The sequence below is a fragment of the Crocuta crocuta genome, unplaced genomic scaffold (assembly GCF_008692635.1).
Source record: "Crocuta crocuta isolate KB4526 unplaced genomic scaffold, BGI_CrCroc_1.0 scaffold234, whole genome shotgun sequence".
NCBI classification, from domain to species: domain Eukaryota; kingdom Metazoa; phylum Chordata; class Mammalia; order Carnivora; family Hyaenidae; genus Crocuta; species Crocuta crocuta.
The window spans coordinates 4,203,374-4,222,576 of NW_027529647.1; the positions used below are offsets into that span (position 1 = coordinate 4,203,374).

Below are 19,203 nucleotides of genomic sequence, written 5' to 3' on the forward strand. Positions count from 1 at the left end.
GAGGCGGCTGCCCCCGCAGGTGCTCACCAGAGAGGGGCATCTCCCGTGGACGCGGGTGCGTTGTCCCCGAGGCCTGTGTTCACCGTCAGGTCCGGGCACCGCCGTGGTGGCCTCGGCTCATCCCTGACCTGCCTTCCAGTGCTTGCTCGAGAGGAGCATTCTGGGACAGCTTACTGTTCATGGCAGCCTCCACCTCTTAGAATACGAGGAGGAGAAGGCTGCTTCCCTCCCAGAGTGGTTGGGATTGTTGTAAGGGGACAGTGACATTCTGTCCTGTGCGCATCGTCTGCAGTTCCTCCACAGCGACGTCCACCCCCTGAAGTGGCGTGGCGGGGAGCAAATTCTTGCTGAGGACGGNAGCCTCCCTCCCTGGCTACTGAGCAGCCCCGTTCACACCCAGGGGGAGTGGGCTGGCCATTTATTTGTTTTTGGCCTTTTGCTGTTAAAATTTTTGCCATTAATATCTATATCCTTAAGTGGACCTAACAATGTTCTTTTCAAATATCTGATGAGAAAGGCCTGATTTCCAGGCATGCGGTTTTATAAGCCTGAAGCCTTTTGAATTTATGTGTGTGTGTATTTAAGAGCTGTCGTGGAATGGCTTGAAGCTTGACCTATTTCTAAATTTCTATTTTATTTTCATTTGCTTTTTAAAAAATTGTTTATTTGGGGGGTGGGGGGTCAAATGGGGGAGGAGCAGAGAGAGGAGACAGAATCCAAAGCAGGCTCCAGGCTCCGAGCGTCAGCACAGAGCCCAATGCAGGGCTCGAACCCACGAACTGTGAGATCATGACCTGAGCCAAAGTCGGACGCTCAACCGAGCCACCCAGTTGCCCCTCACTTACTTTCTAGGTAAGCTCTAGGCCCAACACGGGACTTGAAATCATGACCCCAAGAGCCACGTGCGCTACTGACTGAGCCACTGGGCGCCCCTGGTGCTGTGTTTTTCTTACTTTGCAGAAGTCGTTTTAGGCGTTTGTTCATTTGTGGTTACTTTTGTTATAGTTGGCCAACGTGGGCTGCTTGGCTGGGCTTAGGGAGCATGTGGCTCTTGGTCTTGAGATCGTGAGTCTGAGCCCCACGGTGGGCCTGGAACTTACTCGAGATAGATAAATGGATGGTAGACGTTCGGGAGGTGATGCGCTGATAAGGCAGGCTTAAAACGAGCAGACGAGCGCAGCGAGGCCGCTTCCCCGAGTGCCCCTTGCGGCTCGGTGCGCATGGCGGACAGCAGCTTGCAGGTGCTCCTCAGGGCAGAGGCTGTTTTCATGAGCTCCTAGGGCGGTGGTACCGGGGACGCTGAGTGTTTGGGACCAGAGAGCGGCTCTGAGTGAGGCCAGAGGGGAGCTTGGAGTGGGGAGGGAGGCGCCCGTGGATGAGGCTCACGGGCCTGTGGCAGCGCCGTCCTGGGCAGAGCGAGCTGGGCGGGGCTGTCGTCACGCTCGTCAGGGACCAGGGACGCTCCCTGTGGCTCCTGTGGCCCCCGAGGGGGTGAGCGGGCGTTGTGACGTTGTCCCAGATCAGTGGCCCCGGGAGCCATCTGCACCCGTGCTGCTCGTGCCGTCCGTGAGCCACCTGAGTGGAGGCACAGACGTGAATCCCGGGATGCTGGCCTTCCCGCGTGGTGGCCTCCCCAAGGTCGACGAGCCACCTCGACTCTAGGCCTCACTGAGGGGCACGGCTGGGCAGCGCTCTGGGTCACCGTTGTCTCTCAACACGGCAAGGACAGGGGAACCGCACGNGGCTCTGTCAGCGAGCCAGAGACAATCTGGCACCCAGGCTGCCTCCTTGGCCCTCCCTGGCCCTGACGGCTTTTCCGTGTGATGATCGGAGACATCCATGCTGACAGCTGGTCCTACAGAAAACCTTGTAGCCAAACAGCCATCGGCAGGGACGGCGAGCACACATGCAGACGGAGAGCCACTGGAAGAGGCCATGTGCAGAGGCCAGAGTGACTCTTGGCAAAGCCCCAGACATGGGGGTCTCAGACAGCCTTTGGAACGCAAGTGCTGTCAAGTCCAGGAATCCCCAGGTGACCCACAGGTTCTCCAGAGGACAGGAAGCGGTGATGTAGCAAGTTTGAGGCAGCCAGATAGAGCTTGTGGGGCGGTGCCTGGTGAGGACCGGGTGGCATGGGGTGGCCCGCGCTGGCCGCCCGGCTCACCGTGCCGGCTCACACTGGCGGTGTGCCCATTTCAGAGCGAAAGATGGTCACGAGCACGAGGGTTTTGTGCGCGATGCCGGAGGGGACCTCACGCAGGCGGAAGGGCCCCCCGATGGGCGCCTGAAACGTTCAAGCGGTCAGTGTGGGTCAATGAGAACGAATATGTGTATAGGTGACGATGGTCATGTCTCGGGCTTAAGAATACATCCGCGGGAAATTAAATTCTATACAGCAGCAACTGGCTGCTAGCTGGGGACACGCAAGCAGATGCTGCCACCGTGCCTTGGGGCCCGAGGATTGCCCGAAAGGAGAAGGCACACTTGACCTTCCCCTCAAGGAGGGCCCCTGCTGTGATCTCTGCGGCTGCAGAACTCCTCTATCGAGTTACTTGTGCACAGAGTCTAGAAGTGCGGGAGCTGGTAGGGTGTAGGCATGGAGCAGAGGGACAGGTCTGGACCCAGGGGTGACTTTGCTAGGGGTAGGGCTCGGCCAGGCCCAGCAGGTGGCGCTGAACAGGAGGGCTTCCGGTTGAGGCAAGGATGCCAAGGTCAGAAACGACTTCAGCTAACCAGGGTCAGGAAGTGGGTGGCATGGTGCGTGGTACCTGTGGTCGGTTTATTGTCTGTGCCGGGTGCTGCCGAGCACACAGCTGGTGACCCAGCGTGGATGGGGGGCCAGAGCAGGGGCCATAACATGAGTTTGGATCATTTCAGATGAAGAAAATAAACGGAGGAGAGGAGCCCGTGTGGCTTCCTTGATGCATTAGCCGTGAGGCCCACCTGTCACCTTAGCTGATCAGAGATCGCACACCTTGCTAGGAAGGGCGGCGTGGGGGCGTTGGTGTCTGGCCCCTGACACTGCCTGTGGAGTGACGTGAGTGCAGGAGGCGCGGTGGGGCCCGCTAGTCACAGGAGCGTGGAAGCCGCTCTCGGCACACAGGGACATACTGTGAGGGACGGTGTGGTATGTGCCCGCACTCCTGAGTAAAAGTCACACGGCTCCTCCTCCAGGGCACGTGACTGAGGTCAGTGGGACCTGCCCTGTGGAGTGAGGGCGCAGGGGAGGGCTCCGGGGAGTCGGGCCGATGAGGAGGCCTGATCGCCACTTCACATTTCCCCGGGTGGAGTGCTAGTTAGGGGACATCCTTCATCGCAGGATTTCTGGGAGATAAAAGGTGTCCCTACGTGGAGAAGCAAGACTTCTGGTATCAGGTAACCAGGCGATTCGGGGCAGACGTCCTGCTAAGAACAGCTAGACAGGGTGAGAGCTGTCTTCGTCCAGCTGAGGGCTTTGCGGGGCTGACGAGGCGGGAGGAGCAGCAGCGCAGTCCGAGAGCAGGGAGCCCAGGGAGGCGAGCTGGGAAGCAGGGCCCTTGGGCCCGGCGGGCGGCCTAGGAGGGAGGTGCCCTGCCCTGGACGAGGGGCATGCTGGCAGGGCACGGGCCTCCCACGAGGCTGCAGCCTCACCCAGCACCTCTCAGTTCCTGACACTGGATTGGGGCGGCCAGGGGTCCTGGCGCCCCAGCCACGTGCCCTGTCACCTGCATGTGCTCCGCAGAAGGGTGTGTCATCCCAGGCTGCCGGCGTGGAAGGGTTTTCACACAGTGTCTGACCCTCCGTCCAGAATAACCAGCTACTGAATGAAAAGTACCCGTGTTCTGGGGGACGTAAGACGATGGGATAAACAGAGAGGGAGGGGCACCCGGGGGCTCAGCCACTTAGGCGTCCGACTTCGGCTCCGGTCGGGATCTCACAGTTCGTGGGTTCAAGCTTCGCGTCGGGCTCTGTGCTGACAGCTCAGGGCCTGGAACTTGTTTCAGATTCTGTGTCTCCCTCTCTCTCTCTGCCCCTCTCTCACTTGCGCTCTCTCTTCCTCTTTCTCTCAAAAATAAACATTGAAAAGAAAAAAAGAGAAAGAAGACCACAGGAATCCCGATAATGCAGTTAATACAGACACCTGACTGGTGAAAATCTCAGGGCCGGGGCAGGGAGTGCCAGAGAGCGAGGGAGCAGTCCTAGGCGGACGGGGCTGTGCCGAGTACGAGCAGAAAATAAGTGGATGGATTATAATCCATTGGATGAAACGATCTGAGAGTCCACACGGATGTAAATAAGTGTGGATGGGGAAAACATAGAAGGATGCCAGCCAGCTGTGAGCATATAGTCAGATGAAGGTGTTGGAAGGTCACTGGGGGGTAACAAGATTTGTATGTGTCTCAGAGCATCTCCCCACAATTGCCCATTGATAACAAAAGGAAAGTAAGAGACTGGAAACAGCAAGCTCACGCTTGGTTTGCTACCAGTATTGGGACGAGCCAAGCTGATGTTCTTTATGTGATTCAGCATCACCTCTGTGACATTCTGGCCAAAAAGTGCCCAGTGTGGATGTCACCACGAGGAAATAGCTGTGCTGGGGGTAACTGCCTGGACCCTTTAGAGTGTTGTGTTGGTGAGGATGAGGGCCCGGGTTAAGGGAGGCACAAAGGAGAAAACCGCTCTACAGGCCATAACAGGCCATGAAACACATCTGAGTTTGTCCCCTGGATCCGCAGGCTGCATCGTGTCGATCTTCAGCTGCTTGCTTCCCCTTTTGGGAGGCTCATCCGGGCTCAGCGTGGGGAGCGGGGCCTGAGCGCTGGGAGCGGGAGGGGCTGCCGGCAGCCAGCCTGAGAAGGCCCCTGGCCACCTTCCATGGAGTGGGCCACATTTCCTGGTGTCCCAGGGGACACATCTCTGGTCCAGACCCTGCTCTCAGTGTCCAATGTGTGCCAAGACAGAGGGTTGCCAAATCTGCCATACTGGGCTCCGGGTTCCATAGTGGCTGTACCATTTTCCATGCCCGATAAAGTGCACAGGCATCCTCTAGAAGCAGAACCCCAGCCCAGTGACAATGGCTGTCGTGAATGCAGGCGATAAAGAGAGTCCCGGCTGTGAGCAGCAGCCCCTGACTGAAGGAGACCGGTTAGGGTGTCCTTCAAGCAGAAAGAAGAGGCTATCGGGTTCAAACTCCCAAACGCAAATACATGGGTGACTCTAGGTGAGTGTTTGTGGGCTGAAACCGTGGTGACAATGTCCTGTGGGGTATAAGATGCTATGGACTTAAAATACGGGATACGGATAACACATCAGTGTGTGAGGGAAATGGCTTAATTCTGACCTTGTGTTGTCTGAGACGAGGCAAGTACAGGTCCCTGGACTGTGATACATCAGGGCACCTGTTGTTTAGTTTTATTAATCTTTTAGAGAATGAGCAAGCTGGGGAAAGGGGCAGAGGGAGACCAGGAAAGAGAATTCCCAAGCAGGCTCTGCACTGTCAGCACAGGGCCCAACGCAGGCTCGATCCATGACCGTGGGATCATGACCTGAGCAGAAATCAAGAGCTAGATATACAGCTGCCTGAGCACCCCAGGCGCCCCCAGGGCACCTGTTGTGATCTTCACAGAAACTATTCAGAGAAGGTTACCTTATTAGAGACAGGAGACAGACGCTAAGAATAAAGCCAAAAGGAAGGCAAGAAAGAACAAAAGAACGCGGACTGGGACAGACAGCAAATAAGACGGCGGACGACCCCGCTCTCAGTAGTGTCTCCAGATGCAGCGGGACCAGACTCTCCAGTCAGAAGAGAAGATTGTCCGGCTCGATGTTAACAAGGCTGGCTTTCCCAGCAGACACACAAAAGGAGAATAACATGTGAAGTTACACATAAAAAGAGGGAAAACCCAAGTCCTGCGAACGGCAGGTGAAGGGAAAGGCGGCGCAAGGCAGGACACGTGTCTGGTTGGGCATCTGTGGGCCCATCAGGGTCTCATTCGGAGAACATCGGGAGGGACCGAGCAGTGGGGCTCGGTTTCTCTGGCTGCAGCACCTGGGAGGTTGGCTATGCTCGCTTGCTGGGCCTGCGCGCGCGCGCGTGTGTGTGTGTGCGTGTGTGTGTGCATGCGCGTGCGCGCACACACACAGGCACACTGTCCGTCTCTGTTTTGGGCTGACTTGTAGGCACACAGGTTCCCCCACAGGGCGTTTCCTCTTGCAGGTCACTGGCCAGAACTTTCTGTCGTGTCAGCCTGCAGGAAAGGCCCAGGGCACTGACGGCCTCAGTTCCCAGAGCCAGCCTTATCGTCTACAGGTTTAGATAGGTGACCAAATGCTGGTGGCTTGCCCTCCCTTCTTTTTATTTTTTTAAATTTATTTTTATATTTTGAGAGAGAGAGAGAACGAGCAGGTGAGGGGCAGAGTGAGCGGGAGACAGAATCCCAAGCAGGCTCTGAGCTGCCAGCGCAGAGCCCGATGAGAGGCTCAAACTTGGGAACGTCGAGGTCATGACCTGAGCTAAACTCAGATGCTCAACTGACCGAGCCGCCAGGCGCCCCTCCTGTCTTCTCTTCTCTCTGGTCTCGCTTTTTCTTCTCTCTGCCCTTTGTCCTCGCGACTTGCAGCCCATGTAGTGGGGTTGGCTCTGTTCTGCAGGCTGTGGAAAATTAAGAAACCATGTTTTTCTTGCTTTTCACCTCAAAGATGGGCTTCTTTATACATGTGAAAGGCTCACCAGGGACCAGGAGGGAGGCCCGCGGTCTTGCACACATTGGAGTCCAGGCTCGGTCCTGCTGGGCGGGGTTCGTGCCACGGGGGACACACAGGCGTGCAGGGGGCGGGGCGCGTGCTCTGCGGGCTCGGGACTTCCAAGCTGGGATGCCTTTTCCTCTTCAAGTTCAAGTTTCTTTTTCGTTTGACCAAATGAGCATTTATAGAAAGTAACCAAAGTTTAACATTCCTTAAATGTAACGGGGAAACTGAAAAACAGTTTCGCACTTACGCCCTGGATTTCAGCGCCGTGGTCCTCATGGTGGGGGTATCGCTGGTTTTACATCTTTCAGTATCCCAGAGGACTAAGAAGTCTAGAATAAATCATCTAGAAATAACGTTTCATGATGGGGAGGCTGGCTTGGTCGTTGGACTCTTGGTCTCTGGGTCGTGAGCGTGAGCCCCACATTGGGTGTAGAGCTTACTTTAAAAATTTTTTTAATTAATAAAAATAGAACTGTATGATTCCTAAAGAATTTTGGTGTTGCAGGCTGCCATCCTGCCGTCTGCTTCATGGCAGGTCTAGATAAGGAACTGCACATAGACACAGGCCCAGGGACGGGCGTCTGAGTGTCCCGTCCCTTCCCGTGAGCCTTTGGACAGGACGTGTTCCCAGGGGGCTCCGGCGGCCGTGCGTGGGCGGGTGGGTCAGAGGAACCGTGTGGCGGTAGGCAGCGACCGGCCCCTCTGGTAGAGGGACGTGGAGTACCTGCTTCCCGAGCCGGCGGGGAAGGTCTGCAGCCGCGTCACCTCCGGTGCTGGGGCCTCGTTGGCCAGAGGGGGAGGACTGCCTGGCTGGCACTCCTCACATTTCCATGGCCTCGGGTGCCCCTCCTCCTGAGACCGGATGCCAAGGCCCCCGGGAGACGCGGTCCCCCTCGGTTGGGCCTGTCTTCAGGCCCCGCTGCCTGGCCCAGCGCAGCCCCGCACGTCCCGCGTGATGGGTATTCAGGGCACCGAGGTGCCTGGCCCCCAGTCTCGTTAGGCCGCCTTTTCCTGAGTCTGTGCGTGGCACGAATGGGGGGCAGTAGGGTGCTGGTTGCCCACAGGGGTTCCGTCCCCATAGAGACCGTCTCCTCTCCCGCTCTGTGCACGGAGGACACTGGAGTCTGAGGGACACGGTGCTGCGCCCCGGGTCCCCTCATGTGGAGCATGTGCAGGAGGGAGCTGCGCACTGCGGGTGGTGGTGCGCTCGCCACAGGTCAGGCTGGGGCTCCCGGTGGGGCGGGTCCTGCGCCACACGGCACCCCAGCCGCCAGCAGGGCCCCCATCACATGGTAGCCGTCGCAGAACCTCATCGTCCGTTTCTCTCTTTCCCTAAGCCCCTGCATCACTCTTGGAGGGCAGTGTGGGAGGAGGAGGTACCCGCATGCTGGGCAGGGGTGCAGGGTCGCTGTCCCGAAGGGAGAACAGCACGGCCCCCAGAAACTGACACAGAGGGCTCCTGGGGGCCCTGGTCGAGCTGCCAACTCCTGGCTTGGCCCTGGTCACAATCCCAGGGTCATGGGATCGAGCCCCACATCAGGGTATGTGCTGACAGCGCAGAGCCTGCGTGGGATCCTCTCTCTCCCTCTGTCCCTCCCCCCTACTTGCTCGTTCTCTCCAAATACATAATTGAATTTTAAAAAATAATTCCGAACAAGGTGCATTATTCAGTAGTCGGTTCTAAGAGCTGGCTCTCAGCTTTGATACAAGGAATGAGGTAATGTTACTTACCCACACGTTTTAGGTAAGGAGCTCAAGTAAAAAAATAAATAAAAATCTCCTAGAGCATTCGAAGAAAACCAGGAGAATATATTTGTAATCTTGGAATGAGGGAGGCCTGCCTTCTAAGATGCAAAGAAGTCTATGAAGGAAGTGATGGGTAAATCCAATTTTGTACAAACAGAAAACTCTTGTAGGACCAAAAGAACAAAGTTTAAAAGAAAAGTGACATTTGGGGAGAAAGTACTCACTCGCATGATCAGAGGTCAGTAGGAAGGGTATTTAAAGGCATCAGTAACTCCCAGGAGACTCTCAAACAGCCTGGAGAGGGCGCGCACAGCAGGAGCAGGGAGGTGACAGGTGCCCAAACCGCCCCCGACCCCTGAGGGCGACGCGCCCTACAGCCAGGTGGCTGTTCTGGCTGGTCAGTAGGACAGCTAGTGGCCGCGAACTCCCCCCGGGGCCACGAGGCTGCTCGCCGCGCCGTGAAGGCGGAGGTGACCAGCAGGAGGCATGGCAGCCTCTGGTAGACACCCATGCGCCTTCCCCTCCTGGCTCCCGCGACCCTTCACAGACTCGCGCCCGGAGTCCTGACCTCTTTGAAGTGGTGGCCCCGGTGTTAGTGCTGCTGCGGCAAATAAGCTTGCCAGTGGCCTTTAGCGGGCGCAGGAGCAGGAGGGTGCATCCCATTTCTAGTCACATGTGGAAAAACGCAAATCGAGGCGACAACTGTGTGCGCATTTAGACGTCTGCCTAAATGCACAGGAAATATCCGGAAGATGCCCAGGGCTTAAGCGGTCCCTCCGGGAAGAGCAGAGGGGCCGGAGGCAGGATGGAGGCACTGGCCCTTCGTGCTGTCTTTTCTGGGTTCTTTACGTGTGCAGCTCGTAAATTAGGGTGTCTGGACGGTGCTGGGGATGCACACATATCCTTGGCCTGCTGCTGACCTTTGCTCCCTGTTCACAGGTGCGGGTCTTGGCGGGAGCCTGTCAACCCCTACTACGTCAGCTCCGGCTACGCCTTCGCCCCGGCCACCAGTGCCAACGACAGCGAGCAGCAGAGCCTGTCCAGCGACGCCGACAGCCTGTCCCTCACCGATAGCAGCGTGTGAGTCCCCTCTTGGGTGAACCCCCCTCCCCCCCAGCTGCACGGACAGGCTGTGCTACAGGACATGTCCTTGACAGTCACTGCCTCTGTCCCAGGCCAAGGCTGCTGGGACCTTTGAAAGGGAAGAAACCAAGGAAGCGGTGGTTCAGCCTTGTCGTCAGCGTTCACAGTCTGGGGTTTGCTTTACAGACAGGTGGCCGAGCGGGGCGGGTGGTGGGGGTGCGGGCCTCCCCCTGCGAGGCTGCTTCCTGTGCAGGGGTGCTGTTCTGTACCTGTCACTGCGTAAAATCTACTCCGTCGCCCGCTCTGCGTAGGAGATGGGGAGACAGGAGCTGGGGGGAGTCGGTGTGGCTGGTTTCCAGCCACCCTGGCGCCCGGACGGTGCAGGGACAGCACAGGGCTGCACACGTCTCCGAGGCCTCGGTCGCTGTCCAGAACCACCTGGCGCCTCGGCGGCCCTCGGTGGTGACAGTGGACCTTCTCCTCTCGTTGTCCTCTGTAGGGAAGCCCCCCCTTTGTGAGAAAGGACTTCCTTTCCGACACTCTCGTCTGCCTTGGCAGGTGGCTTTTCGGGGCCACCCAAAGAGTTGGGTAACCCTCCGTGGTTATAGCAGGGCGCTGCCCAGCCAGCCTATCAAGGTCACTTGGGGTCTCGGCCACCGTGAACATCAGACTTAGCAGCTTTAAGACTGTGTGCCATTCGCCACCTGGCCACCACTGATGGGAAGGGCCCGGCCGGGCCTGGCGCCAGGACCCAACCTCAGGCACCCTCCGACACTGGCAGTGCCGGAAGGGAGCCCTGGACCAGGACAGCGGGCGGGTGTGGGGCACCCTCTCCCCCCGGAGCCTGCGGGGCGCGTGAGGCGGGCCTGCAGCTGTAAGTCGGTTGCCAGAGATTTTGTCCCCAGCCGGCTGGTTTCTTCCTGGGGAACATTTTCGAGAACCAGATAGGGTTACGTAACAAAGAAGAAAAGGGCTACTAACCGCTTTTTAAAATTTGTGGCCCCCGTTTTCTGTGCTGTTTTCATGCTGGCTGCCTCTCCTCTCCTGCCAGGCCGTGTCATCGTGCATCTGGGGCCCTTTCTCTTTTGGGTGGCCATACGGTGGTGACATCACGAGGTGGCTCTGTCCCTTTGGGTTCAACTTGTGTGTGTGGATGGATTATTTCATTCTTCGTGTCACGTCTTTTTTTTTTTTTTTTTTTTTTTTTTTTTTGGGGGGGCTAATGACAGGTGTTTATTCTTTCAATGAACTGGAGAGTTATCTTATTCAGTTACAAAAAATATGTTNAACTGACTGAGCCCCCAGACACCCCCTTAGTCTCACATCTTTAAGATGAAATGTTGATGTGTTTTTAGCCGTTTCTTCCTCAAAGTGCCTGCGGTTTTAATAGCACCTGCTGCGACCCCCCCACCCCCCTGCCAGGCAGCAAACAGCGGGCCCCGCACTCATACCGTTTGGTTTTCTCCTCCCAGGGACTGGGGACTACGGTGAAGATGCACTTGCCAGCACATGTTTCTTGTAAATTCTCTTAATTCTCTCTAAGGAAAGGACATATGTTTGCTAAAGGGAAAATCTAAAATTTTTAAATATTTTTTTCCTGATACTGTATTCTCATTGGTTACACTAAGATCAGAAACAGCAACAGGAGGGGCGCCTGGGGGCTCAGTCGGTTAAGCATCTGACCTCAGCTCAGGTCGTGATCTTACAGTTCGTGAGTTCGAGCCCTGTGTCTGGCTCTGTGCTGTCAGCGCAGAGCTTGCCTGGGATTCTCTGGCCACCTCTCTCTCTGCCCCTCCCCCGCTCGTGCGCAGGCCCTCTCTCTCTGTCTTTCAAAAAAGAAATAAACATTAAAAAAAAAAAAAAATGATTTTCTATCTTCTGCTCCCTCCCCATGTGTGTGCTCTCCCTCTTTCTCTCAAGTAAAAATAAATTAATTAATTAAATATTTTTTTTAAGTGTAGGAATAGACATAGAATGTAAGTTATTTGAACGTGTATTAGAGGCAAAAAGCAGGGTGGTCCGTTTCTTCTAAATTCTTTCTCCGGGGCACGGGTGCCCTCGGCCGGTCAGCCACACGGTGAAAACGGTGGCAGCATGGCCCACGAGAGTGGACACGGGCGTCCAAGGACAGCGCCTCATTCAGGGGCCTGTGGGACCTTTAACCAGTGCCTGGTCAAAGCATATGAGAAACAGGTTGGTGGCTCGGGACACCCGGATTAAACCACTGGGGCAGGCAATGACATTTTTTTACTGCGTTTGACTCGCCCCTGCGCTTGACGCCTGTCCCCTGGAGCGCCCCTGCTGGAGCACTGAGCCGGTCGCACCGCACACCCAGCTGGCGCCCAGATAGCTGGGGGCACCAGGGCAGTGACCGGAGAGATGGGCCGTCCCAGCCTCATTCCGCCTCGTTCCGCTGTAGTCCAGCCTTTCCGCCCAGACCTGGGCTTTCAGGCACGTGTCAGCAAAGCCGCCAGGCCGTGGGGCAAGGGGTGGCTTCCCTGGGCTGCCCAGCAGCTCCTAAGTAAGATGAGACTGTGGCCGCCCTGGTGGGTCCCGCTGGGAGATCAGAGCGCTGCTCTGAGGGCACCACTGACCCATCCCCCCACGCACCCCCTCCATGGGCCGCGCTTGGGAAGGAGGCCAGGGGACACAGACCTTCGCCCACCAGAGGACAGGGAGGCCAAAGTGTTTGGACAGCCAGACAGTTTCCGGCCTCCTCCTTTCCCACTCTGGGAGCTGGGAACCTGGTCGGGAGTCCTTCAGCGAGAAGTTACATGGCGACCCGGAGGGGCCGCTCTCCAGGCCTTCTGCTCGGTGGGCGTCGCCACGTTACGGGGCTCCTGTTGGCCGCCGTGCTTCTCACGATAGCTTTAAATAGCGGGGAGAGGCCTGGAGAGCTGGGGGGATTGGGCCTGTGCAGCGGGGGAGGCGTCAGATCTGGCTTCTGCCTTGAGCAAGTGCACTTAGTCACGTAGAGACAGTGTGTAATTTGATTCACATGGTTATTCTAACCTTCAAGAGCATTTGTAACTAAAACGTCAAGGAAACTACATCGCGTACCCCTCAGAGAGACTCCGCTGCCGGGCCAGTCTTCCCTGGAAGGCAGCAGAATAACAAAGAACCCTGGAGGTCTCTTTCAGGGGGTCTAAGTTGTCTTGGCTGTCTGTGTGTGGGTCCGTTGAGAGCGCCCTCCCAGACACGCACACTGGGTCCACCAGGGCGATAAACAACAGGTTGGGGAGTGTTTTCGGCAAAGGCGTAGTAAATAGTTCAGGCTTTGTGGCCACATACAGTCTCTGTCACATATTCCTTTCCTGCTCCCCCCCCCCGAACTTTAGAGAGAGACCATAAGCGGGGGAAGGGGGGGGAGGGAAGGAGGGAGAGAGACAGAGACAGACAGAGAGAATCTTAAGCAAGCTCCATGCTCGGTGTGGAACCCAACATGGAGCTTGATCCTACGCTTCTGGGATCGTGACTGAAGCCAAAATGAAGGAGGAAATGAAATGACTTGACGCTCAACTTACTGAGCCACTGAGGTGCCCCTCCTCCCCATTCATAGCTCTCAGTCTGCAGAAATCAGGCCCGGCCGCTGCGCTCCACACAGAGCCAGCACGGTTACGCTCCATTGTGTTGCGTTGTTGCGTTTGCACTCACACCGAACTCTCTCTCCTCCGGCCAGGGATGGAGTCCCACCGTACAGGACCCGCAAGCAGCATCGCCGGGAGATGCAGGAGAGCGTCCAGGTCAACGGGCGGGTGCCTCTACCTCACATTCCTGTAAGTTCTGGCCACACGGCCACCCACACCCCGTCTCCCAGGTCAGGGCTCACCGGCCTTCTGGGACCATGTCTGTCCCTTCTCCCTCCTTCCCAGGGCCACTGTGGCACTGGGCAGTGGCAAGGGCATCGCTAGCTTCCTTTGAGCTCAGCTCCCGTCCAGGGGTAGCATGTGGCCAATGCGTGGTCACACCCTGCAGGCTGGTGAGGACAGCGTGGGTGGCCTGAGGGCCTGCGCTGTCCTTTCAGAGGGGCAGGGAGGGCCTCACATACACCTGCTGTGCAGTCTTCCCATCCGGTTAAGTGAGACGCTTCTCCTCCACGTGGGAGAGCAGCTCGGAGCCCCCATCACTGGCTCGATACCGGGCCAGCCGCCCGCACAGGCGACCTCTCTGCGCCTCTGCCCGGAAGCCTGGCGGCAGCAACGCTCAGGCACCGTGAGCACCTGCTGCAAGAGGTGCCTCAGCTTCACCTCTTGGATGAAAACAGTGAGGGGACAGTGGTCCCCCCCACTGTGGGCACTGGGGGGGGTCGGGGGGGTCTTCAACAGAGCAGTCCAGCAGCCCCCCTCCCCCCCGCGGAGACCGCCCACCAGACGGAAAAGAGTTCTCGGGGAAGAGGAGGAGAGCTTGCAGGAGCCTCTGACTGTAGGTGCTGCAAGCAGCCATCTGCGGTTTCTGTGCAGGCAGAGGGAACCTTTCTCAGGGTCACCGCCCAGCCGTCTATGGCCATGGCTCCTTAGAGTCGTTTAGCTACTTGAATTTCCAGGTAAGAAAGGTGATTGTGGTTGAGAAGAAAGGATGTGGATAATCTCTTGCTTCTGAGAAAAGGATGGTCCGTGCGGGGGGGTGCCTGGGCGGCTCAGTTGGTTAAGCGTCCAACTCTTGATCTTGGCTCAGGTCATGATCTTACAGTTGGTGGGATCCAGCCCCACATCGGGCTCTGTGCTGACAGCAGGGAGCCCGCTTGGGATTCTCTCTTCCTCTCTCTTCTGCCCTTCCCCTGCTCGCATGCTCTCTAAATAAATAAATAAGTAAATGTTAAAAAACGGAAAAAAATAAAAGGGTGGTCAAATGTCACCTGCCAGCCAACCCTCAGCACCGCACAGACTTGACCTAAGCCAGGCGCTGACAGCGTGCACTTGGGGAGGCATGGAGGAGGCTGCCGGTGGTCTGCGTGTGGGTGCGCGTCTGCTGCTGGGGACCCCCCCCCCCCAGGACCCCCCCCAGGAAGGACCGGCCTCCTCGTGCTGTCGGCCGGCCGGGGCCACACGTGGCCGTGCTTCGCCGTGCGCTAGTACCGCTAGTACGTGTGTCTCCAGCAATCTTCGTGGATCTTTTTTCTTTAAGGTTTATTTGTTTTGGGGGGGTGGGGAGTGAGGTAGGGGCAGAGAGAGGGGGAGTGCGAGAACTCCAAGCAGACTCTTCACTGTCAGTATGGAACGCGATGCCAGGCTCTGTCTCATGAACCGTGAGGTCATGACCTAAGTCGAAGTCAAGAGTCAGACGCTTAACTGACTGGGCCTGGGCAGGGGGAGCAGGAGGGGAGCCTGGGGAGCCTGTGTCCCAGAAAGGAAGGGGGTGAGTGGATGCGGGAGCCGTGTGGAGGTGCTCCCTCCTGCCGAGGCCCAGGCCGCGGAGCACGGGGGTTAGTGGCGGTGAAGTAGGAACGTGTGCGTCTGCGCTCACGGACCGAGCACGCCGTGAGTGTGATGAGCAGCAGGACACTCGCGCCCACCCAGGTGGCCCCCGTGCAGCCGTCGCTCCGTGGGACAGAGTGACTTGGGGGCCGAGGTGCCACCAGCCATGCTGGGACACGTGGACGCTGTTCTTCCCCCAGGACTGTGAGAGGCCCGGGGCCCTCCCGCCAGGGACGTCAGCAGGCCGCAGCCCACGTTGAGGGCCGTCCTGCACAAGAGCTGGCTTCAGACCTTCGGAAGCCACAGGGCCACAGAAGTCCAGAGGAGACCGGCTTGTTCCAGACTGAACGAGTGCAGAGAAACGGCCCGGCTGAGCACCATGGGCCTTGGCGGGGGAGGAAGGGAGGGCCATGCAGGGCCTGTGGTGCCTCGGGGTCCAGGGGCGCTCACGTCAGAGAGCCTTCCTCTGTCACACCTACTAACAAGGTGATAGGGCCTTAATTCAAACAATGAAACCAAGCGTATTCAACAAAACCAAAAGAGAAAATTGATGAGCTGGAATACAGACCTGGAAAGATGTCTCAGAGTGGGGCACAGAGAATCGGGAAGAGACAAGAGTCAAAGTGTCATTGTGGGAATGTTCTAGAATTGAGGAAAGCAAGGAATCTTCAGGTTTTGGAAGGTTCTGACTGAGCCAGCATGAAGTCAGAGCCGAGACAGGCAGGCATGGCAGCGAGAGCCGAGCTTTGCCACGCGGTGTGGACAGTGCTGTGGCCTCACAGGCGTCTCCCCTTGGTGACCCCGCTGCCCGGCAGGGCCAGGAGCACTCCCGTGTCCGTGCTGACCCTCGGGCACGGCCCTCTGCAACCGCTCAGTGAGGGCAGGCGGTCCTGTGCGTCCTGGTGACGTCTGCATGCTGGTTACCTTCCAGACAGGGTTTAATGAGCCCCTGCTCTTTGAGCTGGTCACACGTTCAAGGGAACAGGGATGGCTGGAGTGGACTGGGCACGGCCAGGCAGTCAGTGTGGACGGGGAGCCAGGGGTCATCGGCCTCCTCACCCACCTGGGCTTTGTTTTCTGGGGCCCAGGGTTAGAAGAAGATGTTGACTGCTGCTTATCTACGGCGTGGGGAACTTCTGGGTCTACGCGGGGGCCCCTGTGCCTGCTGGCTCAGCAGACGGGCCTGGCGGGGGTGTGGCGGGGTCGCACGCTGCTGCAGGGGGGCGGGCACAGAGGCAGCTCAGCCTGGGGAGCCGGCCCCTGCGGGGGCACCGCGTCCTTGTGTGGGGGAACGGGGTGCAGCCTGGAGCCCAGCCTGGCCGCGTGGTCACGGCAAACAGGCCAGCATGTGGGTCGGTGACGGCATTTGGGGGTTCAACAGTGAAGAGAGGGCGCGCTGCATCGGTTGTGTCCGGTGTGGGCTCGTGTGGAAACGGAGTGGGACAAACCTCACCCGAGTGGACTCGGGAAGCCAGCAGGGGGAGCTCTCATGCCGTTCCAGCGGGAGCGCCGGGTACAGGGAAGGACACACTGGGTCCCCTGCACGAATNGGAGAAGCCGTTGTCAGCTGGACGCTCACTTCTCTACCGTGGACTTCTGTTCACGGCAGCCCCTCCCACCTTCCCCTTCTCCGTAAAATAGTGTCTTTTCCTTTGTTTGTGGGAGTTGTCACTTCTGCCACAGATTGCTTGTCCCCAATCTCAGCTCTTGGCTACTCCTGAATAAAACCATTTTTGCTGGTAAGACAACTCAACTGACTTTTATTTTTAAGGGTAACATTTAAAAAAAATTTTTTTTTAAATTTTATTTCTGAGGCAGAGACAGCGTGAGCAGGGGAGGGTCAGAGAGAGGGGGGGAGACACAGAATCTGAAACAGGCTCCAGGCTCTGAGCTGGCAGTCAGCACAGGGCCCGACGCGGGGCTCGAACCCACGAACCGCGAGATCATGACCTGAGCCAAAGTTGGATGCTTAACTGACTGAGCCACCCAGGCGCCCCAAGGGTAACATTTTTTATCTAACAACCCAAAAGAAAATGTTTCTCATCCTGGCAGTGGTCGTGGTTGAGGTGTCTCCTCCGTGGCTGGTGACGCCCGCCTGCCCCAGGAAACTGTGCATGTCCACTTTGTCGTTGGGTTGGGGACTTGGGGGGCGGGGTCTCAGGTAGGCCCGGGGAGCGCAGGGCCAGCGGCACAGGCTGTGCTGCCCTGAATTCGGTGGCGCTGCCCCGGGTGGTCCTTGCTGTGTGACTTCCAGGGGTCGGGGCCGGGACGAGTAGCCGTGTGGGTGTCGGTGCAGGGAACACAGAGGCGCCACCACGTGGGGGACCTCGCTGACCTTCCAGTCCCTTCCAGCTCCTTACGGCTGAGGGAGGGGCCGCTGAATTCCCCCGAAGTTCCACAGTTTAATTGCTGAGACTCTTCCCTCTGTGACTTCTGTTCCTCCACAGCCGGAAGGTTACTGTTCTTCCACGGTTATTACAGTTATTGTCATTTCTGACGGTTTCCCGCTTTCAGAAGCACAGTGGTGCAGCCTCGAGGCTCTTTTCCAGAACACACGATCTTGGGGTGTGCGTCCGCCGCAGGGCCGAGCCGCCCACACGTCCTGGCTCCGTGTCGGTGCGCTTCTGTCTCCCCGGGACTTTTCACTCAGCCCTTGCTCTGCGTGTGCCGTCACGCGGTCAGCCCCACACAGCCCTTGCCTTTGGATGTCTGGCCTTACGCCCTCCGTCCCGTGTGGTCACTGCGCTGTGCTCCGTGCAGTCCCCGGAGGAGCCAGCCTGCTGGCCTCTGGCCTCTCCTGTCCACGTAGATTCCCTTCAGGGTCCCGGCCTCTTGGCTGTCCCCACTGCGCAGGCTCTTCTGAGAACACTGGACACCCCCGGTGGCCCCGTCTGGGTCCGGCCTCCCCACCTGCCCTGCACTGGGCCCCACGGGACCACCTGCACCAGCTCGCTCTGCTGACGTGTTGGCTTGTGCCCTGGGCTTGCCCTCTCCTGTGTCCCCCTGAAGACCCTTCAGAGCTTTCTGCAGCCACCCCGAGCTCATGGAGGCCGGTATAAGCCCCACGCGTGGCTGTTCGTCTCCGAGCCCTGGCCATGACCTTCTCACCTAAGCTTCCGTGTTTCTGAGGTACTGTTGTTTTGTAGATAAGAAACAGGCAGAGTCGAAACTGTGCCCAAAGCCCCCCAACGGGAGTGGGGGGGCGCTGCCTCCGCTCCGGCTGCTGCCTCCCCTCCCCGAGCCTTCTCTGCTTGGCTTGATACACGCCTGAAGGCCAGGGTTCTAGACCCCCACAGTCCACCTGAAGGGCCAGCGAAGACCCCTGTCTCGGGCTCCGCCCCCTCCGTGGGCTCTCCTGCCCCGTCTGGGCCTCCTGGGCTCTCCCCCTGCTCCTCTCCCCTCCCCCCTCCTCTTGGCAGCTCCCTGGTGCTCCCATCCCCTCAACAGGGGGTCAGTGGCTTAGATTTTTAAATTTTTTTTTTTTGAGAGACAGTGCAAGCTGGAGAGGGTCAGAGAGAGAGGGGAGACAGAGGACCCAAAGCCGAACTCCCTGCTGTCAGCGCAGAGCCCAGTGGGGCTTGAACTCAGGAACCATGAGATTGTGACCTGAGCTGAAATCAAGGGTCAGATGCTTACCTGACCGAGCCACCCAGGTGCCCCAAGTGGCTTAGATTTTTAAAACCTGTTTTGCTATAAAAGACACTTATAAGGAGAGCTGATAAAATTAGATTGAAGCCTGCCGATTAGGTGAGAGTACTGTCAGGTCTCATTCTCTCTTTGGGTCTCATTTTGTTCATGGGAGTGTCGTCAGTTTGTTAGATGCACCGACGTGTTCAGGAATCAACAGGCATCACACGTGTCCTTTGTCCTCTGTGGGCTCAGGAACACGCATGCGACTGTGCGTGTGGCAGACAGTAACAGGAAATGGGGCAGGGAGCAGTGCTCGGGGGGCCTGGGGGGCCTGGGGGAACGGTGGACAGCAGTTCTTCGCGCTAGTCTTGCAACTTTTTCGATTTTGAAATTACCTCAGAGTAAAGCTAAACCCCCAGAAAAGCCCTATGGTGTTATTTCTGTAAACTATGTGGCGCGGTTATTTCCTCTGAGAAGGAAGATCTGCCCGTTTCCCCTGATTTTCCTCCTGCATGTTGAGTCTTGTCTCTGGCTGAAGGAGGCCTTGAGAGCCCGCTGCCCTCTGTGCTCGGGGCGGGGGAGGGGGGGGCCGGCACTGCAG

General features: G+C 57.9%; 1 protein-coding gene across 2 annotated transcripts in view; it reads left to right on the forward strand.

Moving 5' to 3' along the window:
- AXIN1 (axin 1) overlaps positions 1-19,203 on the forward strand; it is a 61,616-nt gene that overhangs the window by 22,940 nt on the left and 19,473 nt on the right. For both annotated transcript variants that reach the window (XM_077762710.1, XM_077762711.1), the window contains 2 exons: positions 9,415-9,555; positions 13,238-13,334. In XM_077762710.1, the coding sequence (XP_077618836.1) occupies positions 9,415-9,555; positions 13,238-13,334 (238 nt within the window). The remainder of the gene's footprint in view (positions 1-9,414; positions 9,556-13,237; positions 13,335-19,203) is intronic.